This window comes from Myotis yumanensis, unplaced genomic scaffold (assembly GCF_028538775.1).
Source record: "Myotis yumanensis isolate MYYU_CA2020_CCGP unplaced genomic scaffold, mMyoYum1.0.hap1 SCAF_3, whole genome shotgun sequence".
Lineage (NCBI taxonomy): Eukaryota > Metazoa > Chordata > Mammalia > Chiroptera > Vespertilionidae > Myotis > Myotis yumanensis.
The window spans coordinates 164,270,821-164,283,722 of record NW_027223754.1 but is presented as its reverse complement, the minus strand read 5'-3'; the positions used below and the strand labels follow the sequence as shown (position 1 = coordinate 164,283,722).

General features: G+C 37.8%; 1 protein-coding gene across 1 annotated transcript in view; it reads left to right on the top strand.

Moving 5' to 3' along the window:
* Window positions 1-12,902, top strand: part of DIP2B (disco interacting protein 2 homolog B) — a 226,716-nt gene that overhangs the window by 171,550 nt on the left and 42,264 nt on the right. Inside the window, exons 10-19 of the mRNA XM_070410244.1 lie at window positions 769-879; window positions 2,157-2,280; window positions 2,885-2,994; window positions 3,817-3,919; window positions 4,695-4,759; window positions 7,250-7,343; window positions 7,824-7,943; window positions 9,317-9,431; window positions 9,950-10,089; window positions 10,752-10,888. Of these exons, the coding sequence (XP_070266345.1) occupies window positions 769-879; window positions 2,157-2,280; window positions 2,885-2,994; window positions 3,817-3,919; window positions 4,695-4,759; window positions 7,250-7,343; window positions 7,824-7,943; window positions 9,317-9,431; window positions 9,950-10,089; window positions 10,752-10,888 (1,119 nt within the window). The remainder of the gene's footprint in view (window positions 1-768; window positions 880-2,156; window positions 2,281-2,884; window positions 2,995-3,816; window positions 3,920-4,694; window positions 4,760-7,249; window positions 7,344-7,823; window positions 7,944-9,316; window positions 9,432-9,949; window positions 10,090-10,751; window positions 10,889-12,902) is intronic.

The following is a 12,902-nucleotide window of genomic DNA, read 5'->3' as shown; positions in this document are numbered from 1 at the left end:
GTTTCGGCGACATAATTAAGTTTCAAATGTTCATTTATAAATATTTGAGCCAAGTAACCAAACTCCAAAATGATAGTGACATCTGTGTTTTTTCATTTCTTGAGTATTAGGAAGAGGTGGTTATCCCTGTGATATATTACAGGTGAGATCACAGGTTGGAACACATTACAGAAGTTTTACTGTTTATCTTTTGTAAATGAATGAACTTTATATCCATAATAGTTTCTGCCAGTATTGCTTATACCTATTACCAAATGCCTTTCATGCTAGAATACTTGCATTGTTGGCTCAGTGAGTAAGAATTAATGCAATGAATTTGTCAAAGAGTAAGAGCCTCGATGCTTATAGCTCTCTGTGAGAGATGTAAGGCTTATTCTTTAATATGCTGGTCTCTAAATTGTTACATTTATTTTATTGCTTTAGCTTTGCACTAAAGTAAATTGGCTTAGGTTTCACAAGTAATTAACTTACTACTTAAGGTGAGTTGTTTACTGCTAAATCACCAATAGAATTAAGTGAAAAATCTTAGGATAATGATGAATTGCAATATAGTTCCCAAAATGTGTCTAGTATAATCATAGGAATGACAGAGGTCTTTTTAGATTTGTGCATCCTTCTCAATAACTTAATTTCCTTAGGCTATTAATTAGTTTTATTTGTTGTGTTCATGATAGAGGTTTTATATTTAAATGTATATCTTACAGAGTGACATTGAAAGCCTTAGTCTGTTTTTATTCCTCTGTTATTGAATGTCGTTATGCATTTTAGGTAGCCCTGGTTTACCCCAACAATGATCCAGTCATGTTTATGGTGGCTTTTTATGGATGTCTCCTGGCGGAAGTAATTCCAGTACCTATAGAGGTACCTCTTACCAGAAAGGTAACATTGCTAAATTTAAAAAGAATGTACTAGTAGTCTGTGTGACATGGCGGTCATTGGGTTCTTGGATCCATTGACTTGGTCATGACATTAGAAACATCTGCTTTCTTAAGTACTAAGTTTCACTTTTTAAAAACATGAAAGTTATATAAAAATTATTAATATTTGTAACTTTCATGCAAATAACATGTTTTTAACCAAGATAGAGTATTTATAGTATTATATAGTCTTGTATATATCACTTAAAAATCATGGGGACATACTTGACTTTTCAGCAATTACCACCCTTTCTTCAGAGACTATAATCTACATTTATCCTCAGTTACAATAGGTAAGACCTTTTGTAAAAGGATTTGGTTTAATTGTATCATATGACCTAGGATTTCCGTGAAGTTGAAGGGTGGTACAGTGATGGCATGTTGCTACTCTATGGTACAGGATTTTACATTAATAACAAATCAACCCTACTAAAATGAAGCATATGTGGCAAATTTCCAAGTTTAACAAAATGATTTTTCAAGCTGTTTAACCTTAATTTTCTCACGTTTATTATTGAGAGTTGATGATAAAGACAAATATGATGGAGAGTGTGGATTTACAAGAAAAAGATTATTTTCTTAAAGGAATAAAAAACAAATTGGTAACATCTCTAAAACTCTGGTTGATGGGATATAGTATATTTAGATTGTTCAGGAAGTCATAGGATTGTTCTTATACTAAGTTGACAGTGTTTGTGTGATTTCATAATGATACTTTTAAGATAACATTTTAATGAAAATCTTTAGACTATATCTACCTCTTTTAAAATGTAATAAGTATATGTATTTGGGTATAGCTATTCATTCACTTACATTGTAAATTTGTACGTTTGATGTTCATTTACATTATTTATTTTGTTCTAACCTGACTTGCTTTGCTTTTGGATTTGGAGGTGTGGCTAGGTCAAGACAACTTAACTGTGTTAGCATTTATTTAATTGCTTGACTTTAATCTAAAAGAGGAGCATTGTTGACCTTTGAATAAAATGGTCACATTTGGCTGATAGAATTCATTAGCAATGTCAGATTCACAAGATATTTTATTTGCCTTCAGGAAATCATTGTATGTTTCAAACTATTTGGAAGAACATATTGTCACTAGATTTTTGAGTTGCCAGATATCAGTGGGGTTCCATGAATGTTATCACTCAAGTGCCAGAGCATTGCTAAGTGTTAGGCTTTGGGTATGAGTGTGCTCACGTTCACTCCTCTGCTGTGCTCACAATCTCTTCTCCACAGGATGCCGGAGGGCAGCAGATTGGCTTCTTGCTAGGAAGCTGTGGTATTGCCTTAGCTCTTACCAGTGAAGTTTGTCTAAAGGGGCTGCCAAAAACACAGAATGGAGAGATTGTACAGTTTAAAGGTCAGTAATATTTGTATCTGAATTATCAGTTAAAAGTTAAAGCCGAGTGCTTTAATTAGTGTTTTAATTTAATAATAGCTAAGTACTTAAAATATATTTTCTTATTCTCACAATCTTATGAAGTAGGTACCATTATTATCCCCATTTTACAGGTGAGGAAACTGAGACACAGAGAGGTTAAGTAACTTGCCCAAAGTCACAGCTAATAAATGGCAGAGCAGCGATTTGAACCCAAATCTGATTCCACAGCCCACACCCTTAACCTTTATGCTGATGGTTGGAAAAAGCTACCACTCTGTTCATTAAAGCTAAATGCTACATGTAGAGACAGAGGATAGACCACTAACCTCAGTGGACTTCCACTGCCAAATGGACCTCCCAGTTGTTGAGGTAATGTCAAGGCCTGGAATGAGCATGTGGAACAATTGTACTTTTGAAAGAAGGTATAAATGTCTACTGATGTGTCACTAAAAACTAATAAACATATTGTACTGATTATAAAATGACCTTGATTTGGTCTCTTGATGTTTAAAACGACCAGTTCAATGTGAATTCCTTCCCGTATGGCTTAGGCAATTCAATTTTTATTTGGGGTTTGATTTAGGTTGGCCCCGGCTCAAATGGGTTGTAACAGATTCCAAGTACCTTTCAAAGCCTCCTAAAGACTGGCAGCCCCACATCTCACCTGCTGGCAGTGAGCCAGCGTACATCGAGGTAAGTCCTGAGATTGGAACATACATTCTGGCTTTTTCTTTGGCTTCAGATGCTATCTTACAAACTTCAACTAACTTTTTTGCAATTTTAATATTAGGAGATCCTCCTACTTCGTTAGATTTCCATCTTTTGGCTTGTAAAATGTCTTATAGTGGCTTTCTATTCTAATTATTTTTAACGTAAATACACATTCAAGAGAAAGACATGTAAGACACGATCCTTGCCATGTAAGAAAGTTACAAAAGACTTGGAGAAGTACAGAGTTTTAAGAAATGATTTCCTGGCAAAGAAACTGGCAGAGATATTTTTCTGTTTCTGGGAGGGAGGGGGGCTCGGGTGCGAGAGACTGGAGAAATGAGGAGGGGAAATAGCTGGAGCATTGAGGTAAAAGCAGAATTATAGTTAATTGATTTGTAGGAGTGAACAGGCCGTTTGTAGGTCTCCCCTCCCAAACAGCTTCTTGTGCACCTTTAGCTGTGCAGTGCTGTGCTTGCCCTGCACTTGATGCTGTGCTCCTTCAGTGCAGCTCACTCGCTTGTTTGTTTTAGCTTCTTTAACAGCCACTTCACACTTGTGACTAATTAAACTTTTAAGGATTTTTCACACATACTTTTCTTGAGCTTTGCCATTTCCAATCCTATCTTTGTGTGATTAGAATTTGAGGCCCAAGGGCACAGCCTCAAATGTTCATATGAAGCATGTTAAATTCAGCCCATTAGCCTGGCTTTATCCTTTTGTTTCAGGATTCCAGTTCTGTCATTTGAAATAACCCATTTTATTGTGTTTCTCATGTTTTTGTTTCTTTGTGTTTTTGTTTTCTAGTATAAAACAAGCAAAGAAGGGAGTGTAATGGGAGTCACGGTGTCCCGCCTTGCAATGTTGTCTCACTGCCAAGCTCTGTCCCAGGCCTGCAATTATTCTGAAGGTCAGACTTCATCCCATGACTGCCCTCATTGTGAGCTTCAGATACATGTGGTGTGGCTAGGAGCAGGGTGCTCAGTGATTGGATTCCAGTTAATGACCAAGTTCAGAGTGAAATGTTTTAAGACACATTCTTGGCTTGCTTTGGCTTTCTTCTTTTTCACAAATATGCTGCAATTTAAAGGAACTAAAATTCTGGGCAAACCAAGTATGTGAACTATGATTTCTAGAGCGCAGAAATAGAAAACTAATTAAAACCACCTGTTTATTATTAGCTGCAGAATGTCAGGTATCTCCATCTTCCCAAGTGGACAGAGTTGCTATCAGCAGTACATTTGGAGTCAAAGAAATTCAGCTCCCAAAAAGCACAAATCAGAACACAAAAGTGTATTCTGTAGGATGCTTAGAAGTATATGTGTGTGGTACATATAGATATATATGTACCAAATTTTCTCTCTCTAGGAATTCTAATTTTTATATGTGTGTGAAACTTTCAAAGTTCCTTATATGATTAGGAAAAAAGGATTCCCTCTCAGAAGATAGTATCTAAGTCATAAGGAGTTTGGAACTCATTGTCTCTTCCATGGCCATGTCACTCTAGGATCAGTCCCCCAGCCAATTTGAGGAGATCCTCCAGTAACCAAAAGACTCAGAGCTTTTCGTGATCTCTATAGAAATACCAAACCAGGGGTTCAGTAGAGGCAAGTAACATGATTTTGCTACTTAACACTAAAGATGACTTCCTTGCTTTCCCCCCTCCCCCTTTTTTTCTATTTCAGGAGAAACAGTAGTAAATGTTTTAGACTTTAAGAAGGATGCTGGGCTGTGGCATGGCATGTTTGCGGTAAGCTACTCAGAATTAATGCCTTTAGTGTAAATCTTATGATTCAGATCAGTATGCATGCTGTGTAACCAGAGCATCTCTCAGTGCTTGTTTGAAATTTTAGCCCCAAAAGATCAATAATACTTTCCAGAGGCATTTTATTTTACAGTACAAAAGGCAATTGTTTTAAAAAGGAGAATATAATTCTGTCTGTTTTTTCTTCATTGTGTGGTTGGGCATACTCCTCACATAATAGTTAATGGGAAAATTTGGGATCTATAATTTTTAAGACATCTGCTATGATGGCTCAAAGCCTAAAAGATTCTAAAAATGACTATGTATTTATGATTTTAAAAGTATGTTTGAGATTACATAAGTATATTTAGAACTTGGCAACTGTTGGTAATAACTAACTTTCCCGTTGGACAAAATGTACTGAATGACTGCATGCTACAATTAAAGAATAGAGTGGGCTGCTTTCCATAAGAGAGGAACAGGTAATGTGCTATGGGAGTTGGAGAAAGGTGAATTCCTCCCAGCTCTGGCACAAAGGCCATATTTATGGAAGAGGTAGCAGTTGAGTCGGGCTTTGAAAAATGGCTAAGATTTAGCCACATAGAGATATTTTTGTGGTGGAGGTAGAGAGAGGGGACATTTCAAGTGGGAAAAGCTACCATATGTAGCATGGTGATTAGGAAGGGAGAGAAAAGAGGTACAAGATCTTAGAGTTGAAAAGGAACTCTGCAAGTATCTTGTTCAACTTCCTTACATACTGCAGGAGTCTGAGAAAGAGTAGAAAATGAAGCATCGGGGAAGAGGAGGGGGTCCCTTTTCACTCAGGACCCCTCCAATTAATAAGAGCCTATTCCTTGAGTGTACATACTTCCTAATTCCCAAAGCCCTTCCCATTGTTTTTAATTTATTGATTTGAGAGAGAGAGAGAAACACCAATTTGTTGTTCCACTTATTTATGCATTCTTTGGTCGCTTCTTCTTTGTGCCCTGACGAGAGATCAGACCCACAAACTTGTTGTATTGGGACGATGCTCTAACTAACTGAGCTACCCGGCTGGGGTGCTATTTTGTTTTTTATCAGAGGTTAAGAACACCTTGTGCGGAGTTAGAACAGCGGTTCTCAACCTTCCTAATGCTGCGACCCTTTGATACAGTTCCTCATGTTGTGGTGACCCCCAACCATAAAATTATTTTCGTTGCTACTTCATAACTGTAATTTTGCTACTGTTATGAATTGTAATGTAAATATCTGATATGCAGGGTGTATTTTCATTGTTACAAATTGAACATAATTAAAGCATAGTGATTAATCACAAAAACAATATGTAATTATATATGTGTTTTCCGATGGTCTTAGGCAACCCCTGTGAAAGGATCATTCGACCCCCAAAGGGGTCGCGACCCACAGGTTGAGAACCGCTGAGTTAGAGGGACAAAGTATGAAGAATTAGCTATAAATACCATTCTTTCTCTGAAATCCAAAAGTTTGCCACCATACCTAGAAACTTTGGGGAGGGAGGAAAAAAAGTTAATACCATTGTTAACTTTTTTTTGGTATCTTGGTTTCTTTTGGCCACTTAGGTGGTGAGAAAAATGGCCAGCCTAGATACCGAGACTTAGCAATTCTGCTGGGCCGGGTCTTTTGGGGACAGGAGGTCCTGGGTGTATTCATTCGTTTGGGTGACAGGAGACACCAAATTGCATGACCCTCTCAGCTCACTCAGCTTTATCTACTCAAATACCCAACAGGTGTGGGCAGGACCTCCTCTAAGTAACAGGGAAACTTTGATATTGTTTTGTAACCCAACCCTTTGTGGTACGTGGCAAGTGCCAGCATGATGAAAGCACTTAGTGGGGTGGAGGGCAGCTTGGCAGCATTTGTTAAATTTTAAAAGCAGATATCCTGTGACCCAGCAGTACCACTTTTCTGTACCTACCTACCCTAGAGAAACACTTGTACATATACTCAGGGAAGTATAAATATGTTCCTTGAAACCTTGTTTGTAACTTCAAAACAATTACTAATAATAGGGAAATGCCTAAATAAATTGTGGTGTAGTCATACTATGGAATACTATGCAACAGTTCGAAAAGAATTGTGTAGATCTCATACTGATGTGCATAGATTTAGCTCTGAAACAATTTAAGTGAAAAAAAGTACATTGCAGATATATGTATAGCATGATGCCTTTTATGTTAACAATACTTTCTGTTCCCATGGGGACAACTATGTATGTAAATACATAGAAAAAGAACTGGAAGGATACATGCCAGATTCATGATAGTGATTATCTCTGAGGAGGAGAGGGAACCAGGGTTAAGGGTAGAGAGCAAATCAGGCTTCAACATTAAAGTTAATATTTCATATTTTTTCCAAAGAGCGTGTATTTGAGTATATATTACATGTGATTAAAATTGTTAACAAGATATCAGTTCAGTTTTAAAATGCTATATGTGTATTTAATATTGATTACTTCTTTTTTTCTTTGCTTTTCAGAATGTAATGAATAAGATGCATACAGTTAGTGTACCCTACTCTGTTATGAAGACTTGCCCTCTCTCTTGGGTCCAGAGAGTACATGCCCACAAAGGTAGCTACACACAACATCTGAGCTTTAACTGTGTGACTGTTTGAACTAAGATTTCAGGGATTATCAAGTCACCCTTCTAGAGACTTGTCCTGTGCTTTGGTGGCTTGACAAATGTTAGAATTCAGTTACTAAACTTAGGTGTGTTGTCATTTTCATCTCTTATGACGTCCTTTCTTAAGAATTGAGATGAATTTGCATGCATTTGAGCCCTGAATCAGATTTATTGAGTACTTCAGTGTTCAGAGCTTCCTTGGCAAAGATATGTGTCCTGCCTACAGGTCACAGTGAGCAAACAGTGTGTGTCCAGTTAGTCACTGCTGCCTCAGAGCACCGGGCACACGTTCTTTGAAACCTTCTTTATTTTCTCTAAGTGAAAATCATGATCCCTAAAATGACTAAAAGTTTTTATGATAGTATCTTAAATATCTACCTAATTTAGCATGTATGTGTGTGTTAACTTTATCCCTTCTGAATTTGTAGCCAAGGTCGCTTTAGTAAAATGTCGAGACTTGCACTGGGCTATGATGGCACATCGGGACCAAAGAGATGTGAGCTTGAGTTCCCTCCGGATGTTAATTGTGACTGATGGAGCAAATCCCTGTGAGTACTTCTAGAGTGCAGGTCGGGGACTCTTCTTTCCTTAACGTTTGTCATTTGATATAATTCATATGCCAGAAAACGCACCCATTAAAGTGTGCAGTTTAGTAGTTTCAGTGTATTCACACAGTATGCAGCCATCACCATGATCTAAGTTTAGACCGTCATCACCCCCAAAAGATACTTCATACCCATTAGTAGTTACTCCTCATTTCTCCTCCACTGTCCCCTACTACTCAGCAACTTCTACTTTCTGTCTCTGTAGAGTTACCTATTCTGGACATTTTATATAAAGGCAGTTATACCATATTGCTCTTGTGTGAAAGGTTTCTTTCACTTACCATAATGTTTTCAAGGTTCATCCACATTGTAGTATGTGTTCAGACTCCATTTCTTTTTATTGCCATATAATAATTCCATTGTATAGATATACCACATTTTATCTGTTCATCATTTGATGGATGGGTAAAAATATTTTTTTAAATATGTTTTTTATTCATTTCAGAGAGGGAAAGAGAGAAACATTAATGATGAGAGAGAATCATTGATCAGCTACCTCCTGCACACCCCCTACTAAGGATCGAGCTGGCAACCCCAGGCATGTACCCTGACTGGGAATTAAACTGTGACCCCCTGGTTCATGGGTTGATGCTCAACCACTGAGCCTTCTGACTAGGCGGATCCATATGCTTTTAAATCCACTCCTTCTTGCTCACTCATTTATATCCTTTTTCTATCATGTAACTAAAAGGAATGATAAGAAAGTGACTTGATGTAACCAAGTGCCTGCACTTTATGTAAATTCCCCCTAGCAGCAAATCAAGTTTGCAAAAGCTTTTAGAGATCCCCCATGTCACCTGCTTTCCCCCACAAACACAAACATCCTGAGCTTCCACACAGTAGAACCAGGTAAAATGTTAGATACTATGTTCTTTGTCATACTGGATTTTTGTCAGTAGTCACATTAATCATCCTGTATAATAAAACACAGACATGGGATTGACCTTAATAAGAAACAAGTCGGAGAGTATCACATAGAAGAGGGTGGCACTAAGCCAGAGTGTTCGTACTGCGCTGGCTAACATAGTTATTCAGGATGCGTTGCTCCGTTCCAGACTGGCCACACTGCATCTCTGCATTTCTGTATTGATTGGGAAGCTCGTTAGGAGCAGCTTTATTACAAGTTGTAGCTTTAAATCGTGTCCTTGATATGTATCAGCCATTTCACAGGCACAGTAAAGTGTTTGGATGGAATTAATGGTGTACAGTAAGAGTTCTCATGAGAAAAAAATGCATTGGCTCCACTCTTTACATTTCCTACAGTAATGAAAACCACGATGTCAGCTTTCAAGTTGACCTGTTCCATCTCCTTATAGGGTCTGTGTCATCCTGCGATGCCTTCCTGAGTCTGTTCCAGAGCCACGGACTGAAACCAGAGGCCATCTGTCCATGCGCTACTTCTGCTGAAGCTATGACTGTCGCGATCCGCAGGTATCGTTTAGGACATCAGTGCTCTTAATGTACAACTTCGATCAAATGTGCAAAATTTACCAGGCAGTGACAAGGGGCGTTAACTAATTTTCTGCTTCGTAAGTCTAAAAGTGAAAATGACTTTGTAAAGCAGTCTGAAGCATCTCGTTTATTCTTCCCACTCCTGCACTAAGTATAACTGGTAGTCTGAAAGTTTAATTAGTCTCATCTCATTTTTTTGAATTGGTTCTTTTTCTGTGTTGTTTTGCTCTTCAGAATCCTCAGTATCTTAGACTAGAAATAGGCTATTCTTGATTGTGGCTTGCATATGCAAAGTACATTTGTAGTATACCCAAGATCAATATATTCTTAACATCTGATTAAATGTACTTTTTCCACCTGAATGAAAATTGACCATGCTTTGAAAAAGTGTGTGTGTGTGTGTGTGTGTGTGTGTTAGCTGGAGGAAATTTGCTTTCCTACGTACTCATATTTTTCTCCATTATTTGCCAAATTTGATGAGTGTATTTTGTTTTCAGGCCTGGAGTTCCAGGGGCCCCTCTGCCGGGAAGGGCCATTCTCTCAATGAATGGATTGAGCTATGGGGTAATACGGGTCAATACTGAAGATAAAAACTCAGCACTAACAGTCCAGGATGTGGGACATGTCATGCCTGGTGGTGAGTTCTCAGGAATATCATTTGCTTTTCCACAAAGATTTTTCATTAGATATAGTAGAGGCTGATAAAATACGGGATCCAAAACCAGGAACTCAAAATTTAGTCACTTAGTTTCTCAAAGCCTTTCTAACAGTTAAGTAAATCTGATTATACTTACCTCCCAGCAGTGTCATGTGATTTAATTGTGGATGCTAATTACAGCTGTTCGCTTTCCCATGGAAAGCGAAGTCCAAGAGATATTAAAGTTGGTTTTTGCCGTAATTGCCAAGCCATTGGGACTGGCAGGAAGAACACACTGCTTCCATGAGTGTTTTGAGTTTGATCTGCCTCGAGGGAAATTAATTCACCTGTTTCTTTGGACTTTGCAGTCATTTTCAATGTCACTGTCTTTAAAAGCTTCAGTCCGCATCTGTTATATGTTTTGTTGCTGTTGTTGTTTTGCTGAATTTAAAAAAAAAGTATTTGTGTATCATCAGAGTAGATGGTATTTAAAGATGGAAATTTCAAATAAACCTATGTAATTCCTGGTTTATTTTTAACATTTTTCTTTGGTTATTCTTACTCAGTGCCACTCACTAAATACAAAACTTTCCTGGTTTCACAAGGATGAAGCATAGGTTTTCCAGGGCCTCTGCTTCTTGACTGTGTTTTCTGTGCACTAGGGATGATGTGCATCGTGAGACCTGATGGACCTCCCCAGCTCTGCAGAACTGACGAAATTGGAGAGATCTGTGTCAGCTCCAGAACAGGGGGCATGATGTACTTTGGGCTTGCTGGTGTGACCAAAAATACCTTTGAGGTACATGAAATTAAAATGTTGCCAGGAAAATGTTTGGTGAGGGTGTCACTAGGGCAGATGACTTGGTTCATGGGAAATAGCATAATATAGTGGGTTGAAAGTATGTGCTCTAGAGCTGGGCTGCCCTAGTTCAAATCCTAACTCTGCCACTCACTAGCTGATTTTAGGTGAGTTGCTTAACCTCTTTGTGCCCCAATTTCTTTATATTTAAAATGAGTAACCATAGTAACTACATCATAGGATTGTTTTGAGAACTAAGTGAGTTAATGTTTATAAAGTGCTTAGAGCAGCACCTGGCACACAGGAAGTGCTACTGTTAAATTAATAAGTTAATAAATAAGAGGCCTTACAAAAATTCCTTTGGTGAATATGCCATGGTTTGAACTTTATAAGCCCAAATATTTAATTTTAACAGAATATAGTGAGAATCCATCTCTTAAGTGTAGACTCAAGTGAACTGAGCTCACAAAGACGGATGTAAACCAGAATGTCAGGTCACTAAGAAAAAATGAAGAACTGTTCTGTCACGGGCAGATTGCTCCTATCATTCAAACTTTCAGTGAGACAAGTATTATTGAGCACCTTCTATGTGTCTGGCACCATTCTAGAGGTTTGGAGCACATCAAGAGAATAAACAAACAGAGCTCCTCAAACAGCTCATATTCCAGTGTAACTACCACATTGCTTTCCTGCAGGCCGTTCTGCATGTGAAATCAAAATTGTAATGAAAATTTGCCTGGTGAGCCTGGAAATCAGAACAAGCATAATTAATTGTCTGTATTTTATCATTGGGATTAACCTACCTCAGGGTACCTTTTAGGGAACAGAGAACTCCAGTTTATGGGCCATGTCCCTTTCATACTAGATAGGGCTTATATGACCACAACCAATTTCAGTTCTTCAAGCTTCCTTTTTTTATAATTTAGACTACTGGTTCTCAATATGGCAGGGCACATCTATCTACCATCCCATTTGAAAATCAGTGCATATAATTAAGTAGTGTTAGATGTAGCTGATGGGAGAGTGTTATCTATGTAAATGGTGTGGTATTTGAAAAAAAAATTTAGAATTCCTGAGCTCACCATCATTTGTATTTACACGGCCTAAAATGGTATAACGTAAATTATTAAATGTCTGTCAGTTATTACCGTCATCGTCATTGTTACTGCTATATTCTTGCCCTACCGTCAAACGTTAAGACCAAGTCACCTTAATAGGAGTAGACTTTCGTAAACTCTTCAGGTGACTAATTACCTCTGCTGAGTGTATATACATGTCACTAATTTAAATCTTACCTTATTTCTTTTATTTTAAAAGTGTTTGGACTACATGTATTTCTTTTTTTTGTTGTTAATCCTCACCCAAGGATATTTTTTTCCATTGATATTTAGAGAGAGTGGAAGGAAGGATAGAGGGAGGAAGGGGAAAAGAGAGAGACATCGATGTGAGAGAGACACATCAGTTGGTTGCCCCCCGAACTTACCTGGGGAACATGGCTGGGGATTGGACTTGCAACCCAGGTATGTGTCCTTGGTGGGGAATCGAACCCGTGACCCTTTGCTGCATGGGCCAATGCTCCAACCGCTGAGAAACACTGGCCAGGGCTATATATATTTTGAATACCTGAATTTTTCTATTGCATTTGCCTTATATAAACAAGATTCTCAAGCAGTGTTAGAAGATACTGATGATATTTGGTTATATTGCCTTTCCTACAAGGACAACTGCCTGATCAAAATTCTTAGACTTAATATCAAACTGCTAGGTCCATAGTAATGAAGAAATTTTGAAATCTGCAGTATAAATTTAATGATAGTGAAGTAGAATAAAAATCCTAAATAAAAAAGGAGAAAACTGTTGCCTGGGTTTGCAAATTAAATTTCTAATATTTTTCTCACTGGAATCTTATATGTAAACCCTGAAGAATTTTTCAACGTGGTTAACATTTTACTAGGACGAAAGACCTAGTAATAATGACTGGTCAGAAAATAAAAGTGTATTTCAAAAATAAGCT